We start from the raw sequence: 24806 nt of genomic DNA, 5'->3' as shown, positions 1-24806 counted from the left end.
ATCCTTACAAATGCATGCGCTGGGCTAAACCAGGGTTTCTGGGGACTTGGGGTGGGGGAAGTTGCTGATGTCCTTAGCGGGGGCACAGATCCAGGGAGCAGCAGCGCATCCCATAAGACTGGGCTCCAGAAGCCCCATAACCTGGATTTTTGAAGTGCACATGGGGTTTTTTGTTGTTTGTTTTCTTGAATAGTTTTGTCGTCCAGCCTCCTTCCATGGAGAAGGTCAAGTCATGGGTCTGTCCTCTAGGCTCTCTTCCTCAAGCCAAGGAAGAACAATGTCAAGCAACTGCCTAGAGGGGGAGGACTAAGCAAGTAACTTAGAGAAGTTACTTGGGAAAGCACCCAAATCCCAGCTCTTCCAAAGGGACTGAGGCACCTAATTCCTACAGAAAGCCCTCAGCAGTCCCGTGCACCTGGGGAACACATGCAGAAGCATTGAACCAACTGGGAACATGATTCTAGTGGCCCTCAACCTCCAGAAACCCCCCCTTATATTTGAGCCCACCTGAATGCATGGCAGGTGCCTTGTGCTCCCTTACCTGTCCACGCTGATGATGCACAAGGTCATGATGGAGGCGGTGCAACACATAACATCCATGGCGATAAACACATTGCAAAAAACCTTCCCAAAGAGCCACTCTCCCCCCACCAGGTCTGTGATGGTCACGAAGGGCATGACAGCGAAGGCCACCGACAGGTCGGCAGCTGCGAGGGACACCACCAGGTAGTTGGAGGGCTGCCGGAGCTTCTTGACGATGCACACAGAGATGATGACCAGACCGTTGCCGGCGATGGTCATGAGGATGATGATGGAGAGCACCGCTCCGATGACGATCTTCTCACTGTCCCCATAGAGCAAGATCTCCTCGCCACAGTCCGTCGCGTTGGTGAGGTTGGAGGACGGCAGGTCTGGCTCGGCTGGGACGGAGGGTTCTTCAGTCATGAATGGATTCGGGAGCGATTTCTGAGCCGGGTGCTGCTGCTCTGCGCTCTCCACAAAGAGAAGATGGTGCTCCAGAAACTGCCCGGGGCTGGCCCTTAGCAACATGCTCTGAGCTCACCGCAGCGGGCAACAGCACAAGTTTTCTCCCAGCAATGACACCTCCAGTGACAAACCAGAACATTTTATCACAAAAAACAGGCTAAGAAAATAAAATATTCCCCCCCGTCCCTAGCTCACGCCTCCCAAAGCTGCAGCTGGATCTCATGTACTCGGCAAGAAGCCGTTCCCCAAATCTGCTTGAAGACGCACAGCTTTGCTGGAGGGTGCTTGGAGAAAGCTCGTCTCCACTTTTAGAGGAGCACAAGCTGCCCAGTCCACCTGCAACAGCTGCCTGATCGTCTGCGTGCTTTCCCAGAAGGACAGATAGGCAGTTGATCGTAACTGTCCGTGTTATTATGCGTTACTGCTGAGCTGCGCTGCCGGTCTTGTGCTTCTCCTGTGCATCCATACCCTTACATCCCATGCAACCGCATGCATATTCCTATACGTGGATAGCAAAGCGTACGTGACAACTCGAGCCACGGCCACAACTGCGTGCACACGCATCACCGGCTGTATCTCCCGCGTATGTTAACACGTAAACTTCAAAGCTGTGGCTGCAGATCCATGCACATGGCACGTCATGCCAACGTGCAACGGTACATGCCCACAGGAGCACGGTGCAGCGGTGCAGCTCGCAGCGAGAGCGTACCCATCGCATGCAGCACCCCCGGGGCACCATGCACAGAGCATCCCAGCCTGTGCCCGGAGCCATGAGCATCACCACCACACGCGTAGCAGAGATACACGGAGAGCGGCCACCGCGCTCCCACCCCTGGGTATTCACCCCGGGGAGTATTTCCCAGCCATCAGCAGGCAAACTCCAGGGCAGGGCTCACCCAGCGCAGGGGCTCCATGCATCACGCACGACCTGCATCCTCTTCTTTTTGCTTTCAAAACCCCTTTTCCCCTTGAAGGGAGTTTTGTTTAAATCAAAGCAGGATTGCAACCCCCTCCTCCCCTTTACAGCCCCCCTCCCCTCCGACAAAGGCTGGGGGGATGGGGGTCCCAGAGTTACCTGTGCTGAGGGGGTGAGACATCCTCCAGGCGAGCTCCTGCGAGCTCCGGGCAGGCGAGAAAGCGAAGAGGCAGCGCCGGAGCATCCTTCCCCCCTCCCCGCCCCGCCGGTCCCTCCCACCGCCCTCCCCTCGCCTCTCCCCGGGCAGGGACCCAGACAGTCCCCAGGGAGGAGCAAAGAGCGGGGACGGGGGGGTCCTGCAGCCCCCCAGCCCTGCAGCGATGGGGTGGGGGAGTTGTGTGCCAGGACCTGGAGGGAAAGGCTGGGAGTTGCGAAGGTGCCTTGGAACGCGGTCCTGCAGCGCAGCGCGGCAGGCTTGAAAGCCAGCAAGCGGGCACAGCGCCGGGCTGCAAGCGGGTACAGAGCAGGGCTGCGGGGAAAGGATATTTTCAGAGCACCTTTCCCCGTCTTTTTTTTTTTTTTTAATTTATTTTACAGGAGGGTGTTTCTTTCCCTGCTCCATGCGTTTTTCCACCCTTCTGCTTGTAGGAGGTCCCGTATTGATTCAGCTCCGTGCCGTGCTAAAGAGCGGCAAGCAGTCAGGGAGAGGCACATCCCTGAAGAGGAGCCTTTCCTTTATCCTAGTAAAATCAAAACAGAGAGAACAAACAAACCAGGCAAAAGCATGCAGAGATCCACATCCATTTCCCTCTCTGCCAAATCCTTTGTGGGTGCTTTGGTGCTGGGATCGCTCCGGCGCGTCAACCCTGGGCATCAGAGAGCTGCTGCCCGCTCCTCCTCGGGCGAAAGCAGCAGGGCAGAGCTGTCTCTTGCGTTGCTTGCTCCTGAAGGCAAGTTCCCCTGGGAGCTCAGCTCATCTGCTGCCTCCCCAGGGGATGACACACAGTGTGGGGCTTCTCCCCTTGCACAGGACCCATCCTGCACCTCTCGGGGCGATGGGTGTCCAGCCAGGAGAGGTGCAAACAGGCAGCTTCGGAGCCGTTTGCAGGCTCAGAAAGCGTTTCTTGCTGCCCTGCCCCATGCTAAGCACTTTGGGAGCGAGATGGGCACCTCCATCCCCAGTGCCACCAGCTCCCTTGCCCATCCTGGGGCTGTGCAAACACCCTGGCACCCTCCGGCCCTCCTGGGGACAGCACGGGGGATTGATTATGGAAGAAACACCTTTAAATCTCTGAGATGCAGAGCGCTGCGTTACCTCGGGTCAGAGTCCGCATCAACCCCAAGAATTTTCAGGGTAGATGTTCCCTCAAAAGTACATCTGCAAGGAAGGCTCCAGTGAGCTAAACCAGGGCTAAACCAAGGCCGTAGGGTTTCTCTTTTGCCGCTCAAGCATCACAGCGTGGGGGGGAGGTTGGCTAAAATAGCTTCCTCGCCAGGGCAGGCTGTGCTGAAGCTCTGGCTTTCTTGCTCTTGGCATTATGTGCGGGTTTTTTCAGCCCCTTGAGTGTGGTGACCTGCCAAGATGGGCTTGGGGCTGATACAGAAAGACAACCTGCAAAGCCCAGTCCCTGCCTGAGCCGGGGAGCAAGGGCTGCTTCAGCGGCCAGTCTGAACTCACCGGTATTTGGCAGAAAAATACACCTTATCTTTCCAAAGAGAAAGGGGGAATCTGCAGAACTCCCTGCTGCCGGACCAAAGGATTTTGCAGTCTCAAAACTCAGACTTACTCACCCAAGAGGAAAACCGTCCCCCAAGGACCAGCCCTTAGGTGCCCAGGCAGTCTGCTGCCAGATGCCCGGAGAGTTCCAGGAAAACCATCTGCGCACGAGCTGCAAACTCCTGCCTTGCTTTCCACCTCTGGGACCGGGGTCTGGCAGGAAGGATACGGGGTGGGGGACGGGGAGGAGAGGCTTTTCCAGCTTCCCTGGAGGTTTCCTTTGGGAGAGCAGCACAGCAAGCGGCTCCCGTGCATCAGCAAGGACAGACACGGAGGGATTTCTTTTTTTTCCTCTCAATGTGCCGCTGGGAAGCATCCAGCTTATGCACAGCGGTCGAGTTCATGTCCTGGCATGAGAGAAGGTGCTTATAAAGGTGATGAACTTCACGGGCCCTTTGCTCTGGCTGGCCACTTACCTATGGCAGAGCCCCAAAATCCTGCAATAGCTTCGGGGAGCAGAATTAACCCCCTCTCAGCCAGCCCCATTTCTTTAGGATACAACCTGTATCTTCTCCTTTCCGAAACCACTGGGGGCCTGGGGACTCCAGAGGAGGGCTTTCCCCCCCTTTCCAGGGAAAATGAGCTGCTCTGATAATTTGAGGAGCAGCAGAATCCCTGGAAAAACAAGAGCTGAAGGGCACATTCTCTGCATGGGCTGATTTTTGGGAGGACAGAAGGGAAAATGCCAATTTTTGTGTAAAGGAAGGATTAAAAATAATAATAATAATTCTTCTTTTCCCTAAATCTCTGAGTGCAGCATTTTCCAGATGCAGGCCATGGTGACCTTGTTAAGACACTTGCTCCTGGGGCACGTTGGGAAGCGCTAATTGCATTTAATGGCAATCAGGGGAGGAAATGGCCAGCACGCCTTAGCTTAGCCACTAACCGTCGCTTTCTGTCTTTGGCTGGGAGGAGAACACAGATTTGGAGGAGCAGGGATGTTGCTTGAGCAAGATGGATGAACCCCAATGAAAATTGTCTTTGCAAAATAAAGGCGAAAAGTTGAAGACCCAAAGTAACCAAAGTTTTCCCTCTCCATCTTCAGGCAGACAAGAGACAAAGAAAGTCCTCCTGCCATGTCACGAGGGCGGTGCCCAGGTACATTCTTCCATCTTCACATACAAAAGACCATTAAAGCAGTTATTTTATTAACTATTAATTGTTAATATTACACCCTATTAACTCTAATGGCAAGATAATAGGCACGGTTATTAATATGGAAATTCTGAGAGAGCTCATTAACTCCAAGGTTCTCAACCTCTCAGTGTTTTCTGGACTAGTGTCCCAAAGCAATCGTCCCTGTATTGCAGGTGTTGACATTTCTCCCTCTGAGCAGACAGAGCCTGCCCAGCTGGATAAAATCAGTCACTCGACACTATCAGCTTTCAGGGAGAATCGCAAAGGGCCACCAGAGATCTTCCTGATGAACTGGCCTGTGGTATCTAAACTCTCTCTGATTTGGAAACAGAGGGACTTAACCCACTTCCACAGGACGGTGGCCAGTAACCCAACCACGTGCAGATACCATGGTGCTTCTCCAGTTGTCGTGGTCAGGAATAATGACAACCGAGGTGTTTCAGGGACCCAAATTGCTCAAAGCATCACCTCCTCTCCGTGGGCATGTGTCCTGCTTTCCCTCTGAGGCTCCCCGCTCCCAAAGACAGTCCCGTCTCCTCCCGATGAGCATTGAAGCCCAGTTCCTCAGAGGCATTCACCTAGCAAACACCATCTCGGTGTGGTGGGAACGTGGTACCCAGGAGACGGTTGGGTCCCCCAGAACGGACCTCCAGACTCGGGGTCCAGCCCAAGGTGGCTGGCCTCTGCCCCTCGGTGCCTGCAGAAACGGGGCCGTGGCAAATGAACCAGAGACTGGGGGGAAACTGAGGCACTTGAAAGGCCCAAGAAGGCAGCAAAGCTCTGCCTTTAAACTTCCAAACCATGCATGTCCTTTAAAAATCAACCCAAAATTTTAAAAAGGGCTAAACGTGTTCAAAGAAGACTCCCTAAGTAAGACATGATAGCATTAAAGCAGAACGGTTTTGGGTGGACCAGGACAAGATCTCTGCCCTGTTCCTCTTTCAAGGCATGAAGCCCTCAGCACATCTGAGCACCTCTGCATCCTCCCAGATCTCTGATTTCCTTCCGGGCCACAGCAGCAATATAGGGAACTGCCTCCTTGCAGAAACCCATCCTTTGGGAAGGAGGGGAATAGCAGGGGCACAGAGAGGGGATGCTGCTCAAAGTGCCCGGGGGACACCAGGGGACTGGTCTCATAGCGGTGACAGTGGTAGTCGAAGGATTTCAGCAAGGGGATCCAACCAGCAAAGGGCTTTCTGCCTGAAATCCTTTTTCCATGAAGGGAAAAGCCAACACAGGATTGATAAGTTAATGATCTACCTGTGACTTAGAACTCTCACAGTTGGGTCTTTCATTTGCTGTTTTTCTTACTGGTTCTCCCCAAAATAGAAAGGAAAAAAAAATTATAAAGGTGCCCCATACATTTTGCTGTTTGAGCAGATGGGGAGCAATTGGGAAGCTCGTGGGAAAATGCCATCCAAAGGAGACATCCCAATAGCTCAGCTCAAAAAGGTGCATTCGCTGAAGAGAAGTGAGTACCAACGTTGTCAGATGCAGCCACGCTCCCTCTGCTGGAGTCTGCACGGGCAGCAAGCTGCTTTTAGAGTTTAAATGTCCCATGATTTTTAAATTTTGGTTATCATCTGGGATGGCTCTTAAAGAATGATCTCTGTGGCCCAGCCAGGGCAAGCACCAACACCTCATCCCAACATCCTGCAAAGATGGGGCTGCCCCAGGGGAGGATGGGGATGAGCTGGAGGGACATTTGCCACAGGATGGGGATGAGCCGGAGGGAGAGGAGCCCCCAACAGCAAACCTTTGGCCTGCAGACCCTTGAAGGTGCCTACAGTGGGTGCTAAAAGGAGTTCCAGGGGGACTGATGAAGCTAGCAGAGAAAAATCTGAAAGCCTGAAATAAGGGAGGAAAGGGTAAAAAGGAATGATTTAGCTGAAATTTCTAAGGCAAACCCTTCAGCCCTAGCTCACAGCTGTAATCACCCATTTGCCAGACTCGTATTAGTGCGTTGGTATCATTAGCACTCATTATATATTCAAAGTGATGGACTTGCAGCATTTCCACCAACTGCTCTCCCATCCACCATCTCCAAGGGTTTGGGTAGAGCCTGATGTTAAGTATATGTGGTGATGCAGGTGCTGATTTAGTTTTTTGGGCTGAGATAGAGTTATGCAGCACCAAACCGGTCCCCTCCGTGCGTGGCGCTGGTGTTACACCTCCGGACCCATCCACATTCAAGAGGGAGAGAAGTGGGTGGTGGAGAACAAGCGCTTCTGGCCAAACCTTTTCTAAAATCCAGCAGGATACAGCCCTCTGGAGGAGGGAAGGTTGCTTCAGGACCTAGCTTGGTGCAGGCTGCTACGGTCCGTGGCTTTGGGAGTGAGTGCTTTCCGCTCCGGATTCGGGGCCGGCTAAGCTTGCATCAAGACATCCACCCACCAGCTCCCCATTTTAAGCCCGACCTTCTCCACGCTCGCTGCCGATGCGGCCGGGAGAGCGTTGCGGAGGTGGGCTGAGGCTCTTCAGAGGTTGCAGGTGGGTTGGGGTAATGGAGCAAATATTGCAGGTTTGGAATGAAAGCCCTCCTTGTCTTCTCTGGTCTGTCCCCTAGATGGCACCTGCTCTCAGCAAATCAACTCCCCGATGAAGACCAGCAGCTTTTGGTGCCGGGGCAGGCTCAGGGCTGCAAACTGCTCGCCAGAAAACAACCAACCACCCCGCCCAAAATACTAAAGAAGAAGCTACAATTAACGGCTCTTTCGGCTCTTACGCCGAGAACTTGAGATACCTGACCCCTTGCTGGCTGCAGCATTTCTGCTGCTTTCCCTTCGGGTCCATCCCTGGGTGCTCAGTCCCCCCAGAATGCCGCAGACAGGCGTAACAAGCCCTTTCCACGGGCTTTGCCGCAGAGGCATATCTGGGGGCAGCGGCAGACCCCATCAGACCTGGGTCACTCCGGGAAGGTGTTTCAGTCCTTTATAGGGCTGGGAAGCGCAGGGAGGAACATGCCAACACCCTCTCCAGTTTAAATCAAAGCAGGACATCGAGAAGGCAAACATACCGACAAAGTCCTCACGTCAGTTTGAGGAAAGCCCAGATGCAGCCACCCTAAATACTCCCTTTTTTCCATGTCCTCTATTCCAAGGCACGGTACAGGGGAAAACAAGCACTGACAGTCCTGCAGATCCCAACCCTAAGGCTCGTTGAACAGTTTATCCATGTCATTTTTGGCCAAGGAATATTTAAATGCTTCCTGCAAAGCTCCTGGCAGTGCATCGCATGTGTGTCCTGGTGGGAAAGGAAGGACAGGGTGGGGGGAGACACATCCCCATCTGACCCTTTTCTTCCCCAGCTCGGCTCTGCACCAAATGCCACTGACATTTAAACCGACTATTATTAGGCACCTGCTTTGAACGGGGACACTTTGCACCTCGCAGGGTCCTGGCCTTGCCCAGCTGGCTGCAGTTGCAGGAGATGCCCATCAGCTAAATCCCCACGCAACAACAGCCAGAAGGTGACAAACATGTCCTGGCCACCCTCCCCCTGCTCCCCAGCAGCCATCCCAGGGGCTCTCTGCATCCCCACGCGTTGATGGTCCTGGTTTAACACCGAGCCTTTCGTTACACCTCACTTCAGCCTTCCCAGCTTTCCAAAGCTGCTCCCGTGCACCAGGCAGGGACCTGGGGGCTGTCATGGGGAGAGATCTGCAACAGGATGGAGAAAGCTGCCACGGAGAGACCATAGGCCAAAGTGACCCCATGGCTCCCAGGAGGCTTTCAGTGCTGGATGAACAACCACCTCTTACCCTTCTGTGTCCGTTCCCAGGACCTCCTGCCTGGCCAGGAGGGAGCAGTCCTGGCTAGGAACATGCTCTCGCCCTCCAGTCGTCTTGCAAGAGGAGCCCCAGGTGCCCAGGACAATCACCCCACATATGCAAGCCTCCAGCACAGACAGAGACCTCAGAAGGAAGAGACATTTGCCACACACCCCACTCCCACCCCAAGCTGCTTCTTGCTGCCAAGGCCTTAGTCCTTGCTCCGGTTGGAGGATCTCTGTGTTTGGCTCCTTTCGGAGGTCCCTTTTCGCCCCGCGCTGCGAAGAAGGACGCGACGCAGAGCTGTGAACAGGCTCGGCAGCCCCCCCAGACCCTGCTGCCGCCCCATCCTTCTGCAGAAGGGGCAACCGGAGCCCTCCTCCGCTGCCCAGGGACCGGCGCACGCGGAGGTCCTCCTGCCGGCGCACGGGGCCCCTCGGGTCCCAGAAATTTGAGGCTGCCCATATGCTCAACAGCCCCCTGAATTTTTTTTTTTTTGTCTGTTTCCGCCTTTTCCGGAGAGCCTGTCCAGATGCAGTTTTTTCATCGATATAAAGGAGGGTCACCAACATTGCTTCCAGGGCAGCTTATGCTGATGGAGGCCAGAACGGGCCATCTGCGTGGAGGGTGAATCCCACAGAACACGGAGAGAGGTGGCGACTGGAGGCAAGGAGAGAGTTTGCAGACTCTGGTTCCTCTCAGATGATGTTACCAGACCCCCACAGCTCGCATGCGCTGCTGAAAAGCGAGGCTTTTTGCAAAAGTGAGCTCCTCAATGTTCCTGATGGGCTAGAGGGAGCTGGAGGGCAGCTATCCAAGCCTGGGTCCCATGGTAGGTACCTATTGAATTTACTCCTTGAGTAAGTGGATCATTCTCTGGCTTCCTTATGACACAAAATTCACTAGAATTTGGGCTCATCTCTGGTTTGGTTTATGCCAAGGAACTCCGAGCCACAAGGGCAATGCTAGCCAGGTCTAGATGCTCTCAGTGCACCATATCAGATAAAAGGGGCAGTTATTTCTTACGCCTCCTCATTAAAGGATGAAGAAACCCCATTTTTGACTCCCCAGACTCCCACAGGTTAAGACGTTACCCTCACAGTTGAGGTGCTCAAACGCTACAAGCGTTGGGGATTGCAGAAGTATCTCAGCGACAGGGATACCCACCAGCCACCAGAGAAACGGGTATATCGGCACTAGGAGAGAAGTCCAAGCAATGCTGGGAGCTAAAGGTTAAATAAAGGACACTGATTAGGCACAAAGTAGAAATATATAAACAGTATATTTCTTTTTATTTTGTTTTTAAATACAGAATTTCCTTATACAATAAAGGAATTCCCTCTCCCTCCCCCACCCCGGCCCCAAGCAACTCTTATCAAAAGAAATCATTCACTCTAAAATCAACGCTAGAGGCATGCGCTTGAAGAGCGTATTTAGCAAGTGCAATATCTATAGGTCGTATCTCCCTAAAGAGGAATATGTGCTTTCCCTCACTTAAAATAGTTCCCCGACAATCCGTGACAGAAACCTCCTGGTCACCAAATACAGAAATATTTAACCAGTTACATGCCACGTGACGCGTTGGAAAACGAACCCACCGCTGGTCTTCTCCTGGTATGCTGCAGACCGCCCCAGCCAAGCGGCTCCACTAGCATCCACCTGCACGGAAACGGGGTGCAGGATCCGAGACGAGCCGGCTCTGCCTCGGGAAGGTTTCTCCTCTTAAATCACCTCCTCAGAGCTTATCTCGCGTTTACACTCCCTCCAAGGAAAGCAGGGGGGGAAGTGAGGGAATATTTAAGATACAGCCCCTTTCTCAGGTTGGGCCAAGGGGAAGGGAGTTTGGTTTGCACTAACATTCAGGAGCACATACTTTGGAGAAGTAAGGGTTATGGGGGTTTTTTTTGTCTTTAATAAGACCATTCCTGTTTTCTGGGGTAACATCTGTGTGGGAACGAGGTACAACTTCACATCAACAAAGAGGACAGGGAGAACAGAGAGGCTACACACTTCCGAAAATAACAGAGCACTAAGCCACTTTATTTATTTAAATCACAGTGGCTCCACCAAACATGAGATGCTAAAATCCTCAAAAGGGTCCACAGCACAGTAAGCTTTTCGTTCTCCAGCAGCTGCTGTGCTTTGTAACCGAATCACACTTTCTCCCATAGCAATAGATCCACTTAGACCTGCTGAGCACTCCAGATCACAGCCCAGCACCCACCGAGGACGGACACATCCAACACACATCCCAGCAGCCACAGCTTCCAGACACAGGCACTTAAAACCAGGCTCCTACTTGGACTTTGGCATCAGAAATCTTGGAGATAGGAGGTAGCTGCTAACACCTGGGCAGGCAAAGGAAGCTCTGCAACAAAGAAGTGAATCGCTCAACAGCCTATTTATGCAGGCTGGGACTCTGCTGGGGATGCAATTTGAAATTGGTGGCAATGGTCCCAAATCTGAGAAGTTCAGAGATACATGGATTCTATAGATAAATGCTTTAAGAAAGAAAGGTGGCGAACGGCTCCCAAGGTAAGCAGTTCACTGAGAGGAGGGTACACTGCACGAGCTCAGTCATGTCACTTAGATGTCAGTCAACCACCTCCTGAAAAGAGATCCCATGCAAAACTAGAGATGCCACCTCTCACGGCATCAAGGGCTGCATCTTCTGCTCCAGCCTCATCTGGGGGAGACCAACATGGCCGTGTTACCCTGCCGTCGCTCACACAGACACTTGCAGAAAACACTTAAGTCATCCAATCACGTGAAACTTATCTAAATTCCATGCCTGGAAGAAGCGTTCTGAGACACCAATTGCTGCTGATGGGCACAGCAAGAACAGATCTCAGCCCTTCAGCAAGTCTCTAAGGACTGAACCTGATACTCCAGCTGTTGAATTTGATATGCTGATTTTCTGCAAAACCCTGATCACATAATACTTCACTGCCAGAGAGCTTTTTTTTTTTTTTTTAATGCTAAGAGCAAAAAGCCAGCATAGCTCAGGTCAAGAGGGAGAGAATTTAATTGCAAACTGTTTTTTCCAACTCTGCCATTTTGTTCATCTCTCATCTCTCCAAGCAAGCAGCTCTTTGCAGCAGAGATGCAGATGGGGAGCAGAAGGCAGCATCTCCCCCAGGACAGGCTCTTAATATTTAATGCGACATCAGAACAGCACCAAGTGATCCAAGCTCATGCAGAGTTTTCTACAAGGGAAAGACAGACACAGCCAAGGATTGTCTTAGTTTGAAAGGAAAACACACAAAAGCTGAAGAGGAAAGTGCTAATTTGTATTTCTAAAGCATGTACTCTGGCAAATCCCTCGTCTGTCTGCACTTTACACAATATTGATGGTTTGCTCTTCACAACCAGATCGGCAGCCAGTGGTGTAATGGACAGGGTTTGGTACTTAAATGCCTTAATTAGGTATGAAAACAATTAGAGAAGACTATTCTCTTCTAACATCCACAGGCCTCAGCACAAACAGAAAATGGAGCGAACCCATCCCATTATGCCTATTTAAGTTGTTCTGGAAGCTTGACAGTTGAAAGGACAGCCCAACCGGAACACTGCGCCATAAAGTAATCATCTAAAGAGATGCAGAAGACAGTGCAACTGTAGGACAATTATAAATCCTTCATAATTACTTATTACGGCAAAGCGAACCCCAAGGGAGCAGCCGCTGCCACGCTGCTCCTCAGACACAGGCTCGAGTTCTCCGGAGAAAAATACCCACTCGGCACTTTGGCAGCATTTCCACAGCAGAGATGCCAGAGCCAACTTCCAGAGAAGGGCTGGGGAAGATGCGAGCTGGGTCAAGAGATGACAGAGAAAATGGCTTGCACTGAAGTTTTGGGAGGACAAACACAAGAGAGAAGCCTGAGCCAACCCTGGTTCTGCCCGTTAACCTTCCAGGCAGGTAGAAACACTGTGAAGGGCAGATACAGAACACAATGAACAAGAAAAAAGCTTGATCAAGGATTAACACGAACATGTGTCAACAGATAGCGTAGATACGTGCTCAGTGGAGCACAGACTGGAAAATGGTAGGTGCTTTTGGTGACATGGCATGCCTCAGGTCCCTTTTTTGTTGCCGAGAACTCCACAAACCACCCCCTCCCCCTTCCCTCCCATGTCCAAGCATTCTCCAGCTATATCCAGCTTTGACCAATGTCATGTTTCCTCAAAGAGTGTTCACACAACACTGTTCAGCAGCAGTTTCTAAAGCAGCCAAATATGATACGCAAAAAGTTTGCAGTTGCAGTCTTTTGGTAGAGCTGGGGATATGGACCTTTTGGGGAGACTTGTTTGACCTACAGTATATGGGAACATGACCATCTACCATATTTGTTTTCAGAGCATCCTGGTTCACACAGGTCACTAGGAAGTGTGTATTACATCCCACAGTTGTTGGGCTCATCTTGAAGAATTTCACCAGATGGCAGCTCTGAAGCAAACCAGTTCAATTCATTTACTCCATCCTTTTGCAGCAACGCACTGATGCATATCCAAGTAGAGCTTGACATTGATTAATCACTTCAAATGTCGATGCCAGAGAATTTGGGGATTGTTGCTAGTGAAGTTGTCAGATTTTCCTCTTAAGCAATCTAGAAAGGGATACGTCGCCTGTTCAGCAGTCCATGTTTTCACCAGCTTTCCTTAATTTACATGGAGAAACACATCTATTTCCATACATAGCATGTCAACAGTATTTTTGAAGGCAACAAAATAAGTTTCAGACCAACAAAACTATTCAGGTATAACTCCAATTTTAATTGCCAAGCTAACTTCTAGCTCCTGCATTCAATGCAAGGATCAAAAACTACAAGTTTGAGAGTAGAAGTTTATTCTATCCACAGTTTCTGATCATTTTGGCAGCTGTCAAAAGGTAACTTCCAAAATCTGCTCATTTTTACTATGTTGCGGTTCCAGCTGAACTTCATGGACTCTCTTAATAGCTATCAACATCTTTCAAACCCAGTTCTTTGGCAACAGTTATACATAGCATTGTGCGTATATAAAGAGCTTATAATAAAACTTCTTTTACATTCTACTTGTCTTAACCTTCACAGAAGTATTAAAGTGCTCAATCAACTCTGAACAAACTCTCCTTCCCTAGTTAGCCTACTTCCTGGAAACACCTGCACTTAAGTCAGCAAAACCAGAAGCAATCAAGAAGAGAAAAGGTACTTGTATGTAAAAAAAAAAATCTTCTGCAGGATTGTTACAACCCTTTATGAGACAAGAGGCCTCGAGTCTCACATCTCCCTTCTACCCATATATTGACACATGGATCCAAATGTTCAACCAGTCTAAGCCAACACAACTCCTTTTCCCTGAGTTGTGCTGATTTCCCATCAGTTGATTCTTTGGCCGCTGACTTCTGTCAAAAGAGAACCCTGCGAAACAGAATCCTATTGATGCTACAAAGAAAATATGAATACTGACGTCATACTGGTAAAGCAAGAGCAATAAAAGGTATAAACAAGAGTTGTGATGGATATTTAACCCCTCTAAGCTATTTGGATTTAAAATTATCTGTTATCAACATTTGACACTATCTGAAATCAATGCTTTCAAGGAGGTTTTAATGGTCACATTTTTAGTCCTAAGTAGGGGGATGGAAAGTACATCTCAAAACTATTTCCTCTGGCAAGACCTGCATGCCAGTTCACCCCAACATGCTCTGTGCTGGAGGAAACTTCACCCAGGGCCTCTGCTCTTCCCTTCCTCCAGCCACAGCATCCACAATATGATTTAAACGAGCCCACAGGGTGACTTCTTCCTGCAAGAGATGAAACACCAGAAATGCAACCCCAGGACAGCTGCCTTTAATAGCTGACTCAACCACAGGACGATGCTTTTCATTCTACCTTTGGTTAAATCTTTTGACATCCGTGGGAAAAGCATGTTATTTAAGCATCAGACCTTTGCACTCCCTGTCTTACAACAGGTACTGAACTGTTTGCTGTCACCTGCTCTTTTCCTGTTGACTGAAGATCAGACATACTTTTAGAACCTCTGCCTTTGCACTGCCCTGAAATCCTGTTAGCTTTTTGCCCTATTTCTGCATGTAGACCCTAGTAACAGCTATTAGCAATCTCACCACAGAAATGACTCAAAAGCCAGGAAATATTGAAGAAGGTGGTCAGAAGCCACATGCAGATTTATACCTCCTGTCACACCACTTATCAGACACGGCACGAGCTACCCCGCTGCCTCCAAGACTGGCTGAAAGACAGATGCGTGGCGTTACCTGCTTTGATGTACTGGGGTGGTCATCCTGACCCTGAGACTTCTCAGCAGTCCTACAAGAGTTGGTTGATGGAACAGGAAGGTCATGCTTTCAAGGTCAGGTGACATTGTTTTCTTTGCTAAGCTGAGGGCTTTCCCCTGCAATTGCTCAGGGATATATAAATCATGGTCATGTTCTTGGGAACATTAACTGCTCTCCTCCATCAAGTATCAATACAAAGATGAAGGGTTTCATAAGAGTTTGATAAGAAAATAAAAAGTTAGGTGTTCATACGTTTTAAAGCCACAGACATCTACATCAAGATAAAATACCATCTGATATTTAGTTCAAATACACCAAATCTTCAGCTGCTTGAGTCTGGCTTAGTTTCAGCATAGAAGCTTTTTACCCAATGCCTTCCTCGCTCATTACAAGAGCTGGCCTTGCTCATCATGAAGAGGAACACACAACGAGTAGGGCATGTGCTGATAAGAACTCTGCACCATTTACTGGGCAAGCAACTGGTAAGAAACACTTCTCTGTGCTAATAATATATTTGCATTTCTATTTGTATTACTCTTCTTCCCTCATTTCTATTGTTTTGAAAGTTTGTTTTCTTCAGAGGTCCACATTTTTCTTAACACTTTACCTGTGGTCTGTAGTGTGCAGCAAAGGGCAAGCACTGAACTAAAGGGCAGCTTGTTTCACAGTACTCCAAATAAGAAAACTGACCATAGTACTAGCAAAATTAAATAAACTGAAATATAAAAGACAGCAGAAGTTAGATTCATCCAGAAATATAATATAATGTCTGGGATTGGGGAAAACTGGAGATTAGCTACAAAACAGAAACAATGAAATGACCAACAAATATTGATTAGGCGAAAGAAGAAAACTTTCATTGCATGCTGTACATTAAAATTAAATGCAAAATTCACATGTTGGAGCATCAAGACAGAATGACGAAGGTCTCAAGGCATGGGAAGAAGAAAGCAAAGGTACACCTTGAATAAAGCAGCACATGAACAAAAATAGTAACTGAGCAGCTTCAAAAGGAAAAAAGTGACCATATCTCAAAATGAGAAAAAGCAGCACTGAAGCAGAGAACAAGTATATGGTCAAGACATCACAGGTAACACTGACTGCACAAAACACTTGTGATATTTTGAATGAATCAGGCCTATTTGTATATCTATGCAAAATATATACACAAATCCATATGTATATATGTACACATAGGCACTACTGTACATATGTATATGCAATCGTTAACGCAACTGCCCTTTGATAAGTTTCAGCATCTGACTCTGGGTGCAAGCAAGAATGTTGCAGTTGTGCAAAACTACACTTCTGTATTTGATTACTGAGAAGTAATGGTAGAAAGATCCAAAATTATTCCTAAGTAGCTTAGACCCAGATGAGGTTTCATCAACACCATGCGAGCCCAACCTCTGAACATTTCCAGCTCATTTGTAGGAATTAAATATTCATACAAAAGCTGTGGATTGTATCAGTACAAATTATATCTGTTTCCAACCCTGCTAATCTGAAGAGATGGCCAGACATCTTTCCTGACATCAGTGGTTTAACATGAGGCCATTCCAACCAGAATACCGATTCGGGAATACTGAATGCACCAGGAAATTTAATTCAAAGGCCAGAACAGGACTGTCACTCTGTAAAAGAAGGGCCAGTTGCTGTCCTTATAGTGTTTAGGAAGAAAGGGACATGGTGTACAAAAAAAACACCCCAAGATTCCTCCCACCCCTCAAACAAGGGAACACGTGACCACTCTGAGGACGCATGCTCCAACCGTACGGACATGCTGATCTTTGGGGTTTCCAGTTTTGGGATGTGGAAAGTAGCAATTCCGTAAAGCTTGCTTGCCTCACAGCTCCAAAGAGCATCGGCCTCCTAAGTCCAAGGCTGTTTTGGTCTGACACTTCAACGCTCAATTGGTCTTTGATATGTGTGCATTACCAACGCCATATTAGAGCAGAAAGAAAGTGATGAAAGAAAGAACTGCAGATAGATTGTTCTATGCCTCGGCAAAGCCGCCTTCCAACTCCAAAAGAGCTGTCCTCGCTGCTCCGTGTGCGGAGGACCCCATTTAATGCTCTGCATCCATAGCATCCAAGTACTTGGCTTCAATGATCCTAGGGAGCAGGTTATACCTAAGATTGAACCAGAGAGATAGCGTTAGTGCTTGTGTTTATTCATGTAACATTTTGTTTGTCTGTCCCGAGACTCTCAGTTGAGTTTGTCCATGGCCATGCATACAACAGATGCACCCAGCTGAAAGGGAGATGAAATGGGAGAAAGTAAGAAAAGCCAGTCCTGCAAGCAAACACAGCAGTTTTTGGAATGACAGTGCAGAGCTCCTCATTGATGCCTCCTCATTTCTGTTGAGAGGGAAAGAGAATAGCCTCATCCTCACAGGAGGAAAGTCACTTTCCTAGAGCACTCTATCACCACAAAGTCTTAAAGGTGCCAAAAATGTACCATCTCACCTGACCCACAGCTGTGGTCCTAGTTTGTGCTGGGGAGGCAGGCCATAGCTTCCTGCTGCCTCCATTTTGCTAGTGGATGGGTTACTTTGCCAAGAATCACCATTTACTTCTACTTTCTTCACAACTTTCCCTGTAGTTTTCCAACACACAAACTCCACCTGATACAGCCTTAGACTCATTACAACATCTGAGACCTCACAGGAGAAATCCTCCTCCAAATTTACAGGGCTGGCTCAGAGACCTGCATACGAGAGTTATTTGTCTTTGAGAGCTGTGATACTTGGAGAACTGAGGAAGTTCTCCTTTCAGCTCTCCCACAAAGAAGCTTTAACAGACAACCCAGAAGCTTTGGTCTTTAGAGAAGCACCAAATACATCAGTAAAACTTGAGACCATGGCAAGAGGCTAAGCAGGGCTGTGACATTCATTCCTCCAGCTGCTGGTAAGGCTCCATTCCTACTAGGTCTCTGGATTCTCCATTGGATCATGGAGACAGTGATTCCCTTACTTTTGGGGTTTGTGTTTTTTTTTTTTTATTTGTTTGCAAGAACATCCTCATGAATTAATGTTATGAATTAATGTTATTTGGGTGAGAAAGGCAAGGCACTGTTAACAATATGCTCTGAAGTTGCTCTCATTAAATTCTACTGCATATTTAGTTTGACACTTTTCCTTGCTTAACAAGGAAGCTATTCTTCAGCTGTTAATATAAGGCACAAAGCACTAGGAAGCCAGTTTAACACTTGGAAGGGCCTTTTCAATAGCTATGCAAGAGGTCCCAAACAGCTCTTACTACTGAGAAGTACCAGGATCTTCTTAAATAGACCTGTCATGAAATAAAATGCTTGAGAGTCATGGGAGCACAGATAAGCATCACAGAGAACTTGGAAAGAAGATTCTTCCTCTCTAAGCAGCCTTAACCTCAGTAGTTCCCAGAGAGGGATTAGAGTGTTACCAAAAATGAGTCACTCCAAAGATGTCAATCAAAGCCAGGAACTAGGGATACCCAAAGAGATTATATTTTCTCCCAGCAGGCTGCTCTCCACTGCAATAGTGAGAAGCCATTGAAATCCATTATCTTTCACATTAACACTACACCAGTGGAAAGAGATGGTCCCTCACCACTGACAATGCAAATCATGTGTCTAATGCTGGCAGACAGATGGAAACATGGCTTTGAGACACACAAGTAACATGGTTGGTTTTCTGGATGGGACACTGAGCCATAACTCACTCATCTGGGTTTGATTCTTGACTTTGACCCCTGGCTACTCCCCCATCTCCTCTTCCTCCCTTCACTTCTTGAAAAAATAACACACAGCTCATCTATTTAGAGTGTCAAACCTTTGTGAAAGTCATTGTTAACCACAGAGCTCATGCGTCATGGTGCTGCCTTCTCAGCTGGAGCCCACAGAAATCAGAGAAAGTAAAGAGGTGGTAGACGCCCCATCCCTGGAAACACCCCAGGTCAGGCTGGACAGGGCTCTGAGCAACCTGATTTAGTTGAAGATGCCCCTGCTCATTGCAGGAGGTTGGACTAGATGGCCTTTAAAAGGTCCCTTCCAACCCAAACTATTCTATGATTCTCTGAAAGCCAAGGGCAAATTTCTGCATTGTGCCAGGCAGCACCATGTTCCCCTTAGCAGCGGGGCTGATTATCCAGCTACTAGAAAAAACTGCTCTGAAAAAGAGAAATGACTTAGCAACAGAGCTTGTATAAGATGAAGGTATCTTTTCTACTGAAAAGAAGGTATATTTGCATCACTAAATTATCTAGTTCTTATTACAGAATCAGGTTCTTTGACACAGCGCTCTCTCCACACTAATTTAGCTTATTACACTACGTCCAGTACTTGAACATTTGGCAAAAAGCGTCTCATGTTTTCTTTCCTGTACTGAGCTGCTCGGTGCGGAGACTTGCAAGTCCCACAAGAGTCAATCATCCAGCACTGTGCACAGTTGAAGTATTTGCCAGCCACTTCACCAGTCATCCAAAGTGACACCTACATGAAGGGTGGGTGAAAGACTCTTACCATAGGAACAATAATTTCAGTGTTTTCCAAGGTTTTGTTTACTTTTAAAAGTCCAGCCCAAATAGCTCCAACCTGATCCTGGTGAAAGCTGTGGTAGTTTTAACATTTGCTTTTGTTTTAGCAAGAACTGGACCCATCTTTATCACCCATGAAAAACACCACAATAGCTGCCTTGGCAGATTATCACATTGGTAGCCCTGAACTTTGAGATCAGAGAGAAAATCTCCAAGACTGCAAGCTCAAAGACAACCAGATATCACTGGATGCCATGCTGGCCTAAAACTTATCAAGTGGACTGGAAACAGATCTGTTCCTTCCAAGATCCTATTACGGCTTCTCATTACATCCAAAGGACGGAGAGCATGAATGATTTAACTGGAGAATTATGGACAGTCACTGTTAATGAACATTAAGGAAGAAATTAGTTAAATTTCTCAATGATTCCTTCTCAAGACTGGAAGATATTGTGGTGTCCTCCCAGTTTTAAAGGTACATTTTAAGACTAAATGTGGCCAGTTTGACCTAACTGATCATTGGCAATGGCATTCAGCAGTGCATGAGGCCTGTAAAGATGGATAAGAGAGAAGGATTCCTCTTAGGAAAAGTTTCTAGTTCTGCTCTGAGCCTTAGGAAAACAAATTGCAAAGCAATACGGAACATTATCAAATACCTAGAAGGAAGACTCAGACTACAGCTTCTCAGGAAGATCAAGCATCTCATAGGCACTGCAAAAGGAGGCTTATTTGCCTCTCTACTAGCTGGAAGAAGAGTACCTGCCAGCCCAGAACCCTTTGCACAACACCCAATACCAGTGAAATCACAGGCGCTCGGCACTACTCCTCCTCAAGCCTGAGCAGCTGGTGTAGAACAGGTCACCATCACCCACTTCCAGGATCTGGCTACTCAGGTAAGTACCAGATGCCCTTCTAGACTACTCAGACTTCCTGCAGTCCAAGCCTGAAGACAAAAGGCATAGGACACAGAAAAAAGGCAGCTTTGTACCTGATTGGGATCATCCCTATCATGATGAGTGGGAAGATCATCTTCATGTAGGGCAATGGTGACATGCCGAAACCACAGAGGATGAGGAGCTGCAGAACCTGCAAGCCGGTGAAATAGTGGATCTTCCTCTGGGGCACTCTGCGGATGTAATGTGTCGGAGGATAAGCAGTCTGGGAAGAGAAGAATTACACGTTAGACATGCAATGACCTGGACTCGGGCTGCACAATGTGGCACAGGCTTTTGAACACAACAGCTTTAAGGAAGTCATCAATCTATACACACACAGAGTGCATCATCAGAGCCCTTAACAGGTTCAACAGCTGAATGCAGGACCTGCAGGGTTAAAGTAAGGGCCTTAGACCACAGCGTTGGCAACAACATGTAGAAGGTGACCGAGCACTAGAAAGCTGGAGAAAAGACACACTACACAGTTAAGATTGCCTTTGGGAACATCTGGAGTGCAATAAAATATCTTGATAAGTACAGTAATGAGATTCCCCTGAGCAGGATTATCAGGGCTTTGCAGCAATATGTGAAGTGCCTGTAGAGGTGTGCAGGGGGTGACGATAAGCAGATGCATTTGGGTGTCATTACTGCTGGACGGTTTCTCCACCTGAAACCCAGCTCCTCATTATTTTATACCCTTCTGTTCTCTGCTGACCAGACTCCATGCTTGCCCCTGGTAGTCCTATTTCTTGGTTGAACCCCTGTAAGGGAAGACCAGGAGAAGAGACTGGGGAGGTGTGGGAAGAGGCTGTACTCAGACTGCAGTGATTTTATCAACTCATATAACCTATTCATTTTTGAGAAAGGAAAAAAGTGACATTAATAGGCTAAATATCACGCGTGGTTTCTTTTGACAGTTACTTGCTCATGTCTGAGCACAGGCTTTGACTCATTGTCTATACATCAATGAAGAGTATGAGCGACTGTCTGCTGGCACTGATACAGACTCAATGGATTTCAGATTGTGCCATGACTCATTAAAAGCTTTCCAGAAAAGGGAGATCTCCATATTTGAGAATACTTTTTAATTTTCCAAACCAAAGCTTGGAAAATTCCACACATAATTTGTACTAAAACCAGAAGTAATATTCCACATACATCAGTGACTACTCAATCCTCATTCAAAAATTGACATGACAAATGTAATCTTTACCCGGATTTCACAGTTTTAACCTCTGGGATGTAGTATTAGAGATCAGAATAGATTAGCAGAGATGAGAGCCAAATGTTGGGCTTAAGCCCTTGACCCTTGTTACATAAGAGAAGGTGAGCTGGAGACTCACTATTGCTCCCAGGTACTGCCTACACTGCAAACTAACACCTTCCTAGCACTTGTGAGAGAGATGGCTTGAAAACACATCTTCCAGATTTGTTTTCATCCCACATCAGAAGGGTTTCAATAATGCAAGTAATTTCATTCCAAGTTTAAAATCCTATCTTGTGCTATTTCGTACAAGTCAAAATGACAGTATAAAATATAGCAAAAAATTACCGGTTCTGAAGCTTTGTTGGGGAAAATCAGAGATCACAATTTACTGACATTATGCATGTGCTTTTCAATATTTTTATTATTTTTAAAATGCATGTACTCTGCAGCTGACATTATCACAGTTTAAAACTTATGAACAGCCTACGTTCAGTGAGCAACAGTTTCTGCAACTGTTTCTTTTAAAGAGGCATTGTTTGAATGTGCTTTTGGTTTGTACTCCACACAGTTTAAGGGGTATCTTCACTAGCAGCAGCTGCTCTGGCTTCATTCATGCACCCACTTTTGCCTTCTGAAGATAGGGGCTCCACAGCAATTCTTAGCAGACTGAAAGAAGGATTATATCAGAGACATTGCTCTGCACAAGAAAGCTCAAAAGTTTGTGGCAGGGAAAGGCAATGCAGAAAGCAATTTATGCAGAATTTGAAAGACAGAAAAAATGCAGTGCAGTTCTATGAACAATTCAGCTACCACCTTTTTTTAACCCAACAATAACCATGCCACTTTTGTTATCTGACACTGCATTATGCTCCTGCTCATTTGTCCACTTTAATGCAAAAGACTTCTATCACTCATGTCTCAATGGCAGCCAAACTAAACTAAAGACATCGAGTTTTCACTCCCTCTTTGCAGACAAAGGTGAAAGGGATATGCAAAGTGCAGGCTGGAGCTGGAGATCAGTCTCCTGAGAACATGGGTTTTGGAGGTAACTCTATTCCCAACACCAGTAGCTTTCCATCAGTTAGCTCCTGGCACAGTTTGGTGCTAAGGTTGTAAATACAATTTCCTTCTCGTGTTCCACCAGGACAGTGCCCCAGTCTGTGTACCTGTTCTTTGAGCAGGAGAGCCACCCTTTCAAAGAGCTGGTTCCCATCAATGGAGGTCAATGCGATGTACAGAAAGAGGCCATAGAGGACTGGCTTTGGGATCCACTGGAGAGGGAAAGGAAGGAGCAGAAGCGAGAGGCCAACCAAGAAGTTTGCCACTAGACTTGTCAGGCGGGTCTCCTTCACACTTACAATCCTGAAACCAAGAAAACAGGGGTTAGGGGAGTAGGATAATATCCCAGTATCCATATAAGCTTATTGCTGGGGCTCACTATTCCCCATAGGTGCGGGACACGTGCCGCTTGGGAAAGGAAACTCATCTCCACCGCACTGAGATCAGCACTTCTGGCCCCATGCTGACACTGAGAAGGCAGAGCTCTGCTGGATCCAGGCCAGGCACTTAATCCACAGCTTAAACAGAGCAGCTGGAAAAATGCCAAATTCCCCTTCTGCAAAGCTCCACCGATCCCATCCTGAACTAAATTGCCCTCTAAACTAATTCTGTTTAGCACATTCCAAAAAAAACCCAGGCAAGAATCTTCCTTCTGGGCAGTAATCCTTTCCTCGATTTACCCAGCGCATATGCAATTGGCTTTTATCCAAAAGAAAACTCATTGACTTCTACGGGAACTAATGAACCTCTTGTAAAAAAAAAAAAGTCTGCACACTCTTGACTGCGAGTCAGCATTTTTGATGTATACGAGGATCTCCTTGTTTATATGGAAGGGAATGCTGAGAGCACTATGCAGGGAGCTAGAAATTTAATTCTGCTGTTGATAATAGCAGTTGTACTGCAAATTGCCGATTACAATGCAAAACATGTAATTAATTAATGCAAATTTTCCAGAGCTGACAGACCACAGATTGATGGGGGTTTTTTTATGGGGAAGAGATTGACAAGAAAGCACGCAGAAACTTTCAGAGACTACTTGGGGGGGTGAGGAGAAGTTGCTTTTTTTTTTTTTTACCACTGGAACTAAATCTGTGGTCATCTCATTCTAGTTTAAAAAAAACAACAACAAACCAGAAACAACAGGAGGAAAGAAAACCCTCATCTTCCAAAACTACTTATAAATAGAGAAGAGGGGGATTCCTAACACAACTTTTTTTGAGAAGATAAATCCACCAATTCAGTGGATAAGCTAGTGAGTAAAAGCCCCTGCTATCAGGAGAAATTCTTGTTGACAGACTCTTTTGATGTCATTTGGTGGCCTCATTCCCTGGATGTGAGACATCATATTCCAAATTAACCCTGTACACAAAATACTCTGAGGATTAACACAAGAGCCAACCACAAGATCTATCAAAACACACTTCCCTCTTTACATACACACTACTAGGACAGAAGGTATTACAAAGTCCGAAAGAAGACTGCTTTGTAGTGAATTCTTTCAGTATTAAGTTTTTGAGAGTCTTGCTTATAAGTAAGATCAGGTTGAACTTCAAACCCATTTATACATTCAAGAGCATGATGAAGCTGTGGGGATGAAGGACCCTTCCACACAGAGAGGAGGAAAGGGTAACAGCCTAAGGCTTGCCCTCAGGATTTGGATAACATGGCAGAATTAACATGAGTGGTTGAGAGTCCTAAGAAACAACAGATATCATCATAAACAGTACACAAAGGCCTGAGGACAAGTCTTGAATTCCTTGGTGAATAACAGGGCAGGTCATACATATTATCCACGATTACTAAGAGAGAATGCGCAGAAGAGATGCAGGAGGTGTTAACCTCTAAGTAACCTCTCCTCCTCTGATTACATTTAAACAGCAGAAACTACAGCTTTCCTCCTTCCAAACAGATTTTGTTTGGATCCTCTTTGCAAGTCTTCTGTGTCAAGAGGTCCCTGCCAATGCCTAGAGAAGCCAAGGGAGAGTAAAGCACTTCACTGTTACCTGCAGACTGCTCTTGCCAGCCCTGGAAGAACTGGGCCATCACCTAGGTGGATCCAGTTTGGCACCCTTTTCATTGCCTCCAGGTCTGGATCACCACAGAACAGAAGTCTCCAAGATGACAGAGCCAAGCAGCTTAGGAGTGCAACCATAAGTGCTATTCAGAGTAATTTGACAGTCGTATAAGGAGTGGTCAGACTACTTCAGAGCTTCCAGATCCACTACGAG

At 47.4% G+C, this 24806-nt stretch overlaps 2 protein-coding genes across 2 annotated transcripts in view; both read right to left on the bottom strand.

Moving 5' to 3' along the window:
* Positions 1-537: 537 nt before the first annotated feature.
* On the bottom strand, positions 538-1050 carry LOC104617508 (5-hydroxytryptamine receptor 7-like). The gene has a single exon (XM_010282848.1). The coding sequence runs from the start codon at positions 1048-1050 to the stop codon at positions 538-540; it is 513 nt and encodes a 170-aa protein (XP_010281150.1).
* A 15538-nt stretch (positions 1051-16588) lies between these two features.
* The window catches only part of SLC4A11 (solute carrier family 4, sodium borate transporter, member 11), a gene marked incomplete at its 5' end in the record, with an annotated part of 79630 nt that continues 71412 nt past the window's right edge, over positions 16589-24806 (bottom strand). The window contains 3 exons of the mRNA XM_010282861.1: positions 16589-16995; positions 20366-20535; positions 22686-22881. Of these exons, the coding sequence (XP_010281163.1) occupies positions 16932-16995; positions 20366-20535; positions 22686-22881 (430 nt within the window). The remainder of the gene's footprint in view (positions 16996-20365; positions 20536-22685; positions 22882-24806) is intronic.

The sequence above is a fragment of the Phaethon lepturus genome, unplaced genomic scaffold, assembly GCF_000687285.1.
Source record: "Phaethon lepturus isolate BGI_N335 unplaced genomic scaffold, ASM68728v1 scaffold8370, whole genome shotgun sequence".
Taxonomy (NCBI): Eukaryota; Metazoa; Chordata; class Aves; order Phaethontiformes; family Phaethontidae; genus Phaethon; species Phaethon lepturus.
This window is presented reverse-complemented; position numbering and strand designations above follow the sequence as displayed.

Excerpts from the sequence above, each read along its gene's own strand:
- LOC104617508 (XM_010282848.1), bottom strand. The coding sequence starts at position 1,050 with ATGTTGCTAAGGGCCAGCCCCGGGCAGTTTCTGGAGCACCATCTTCTC.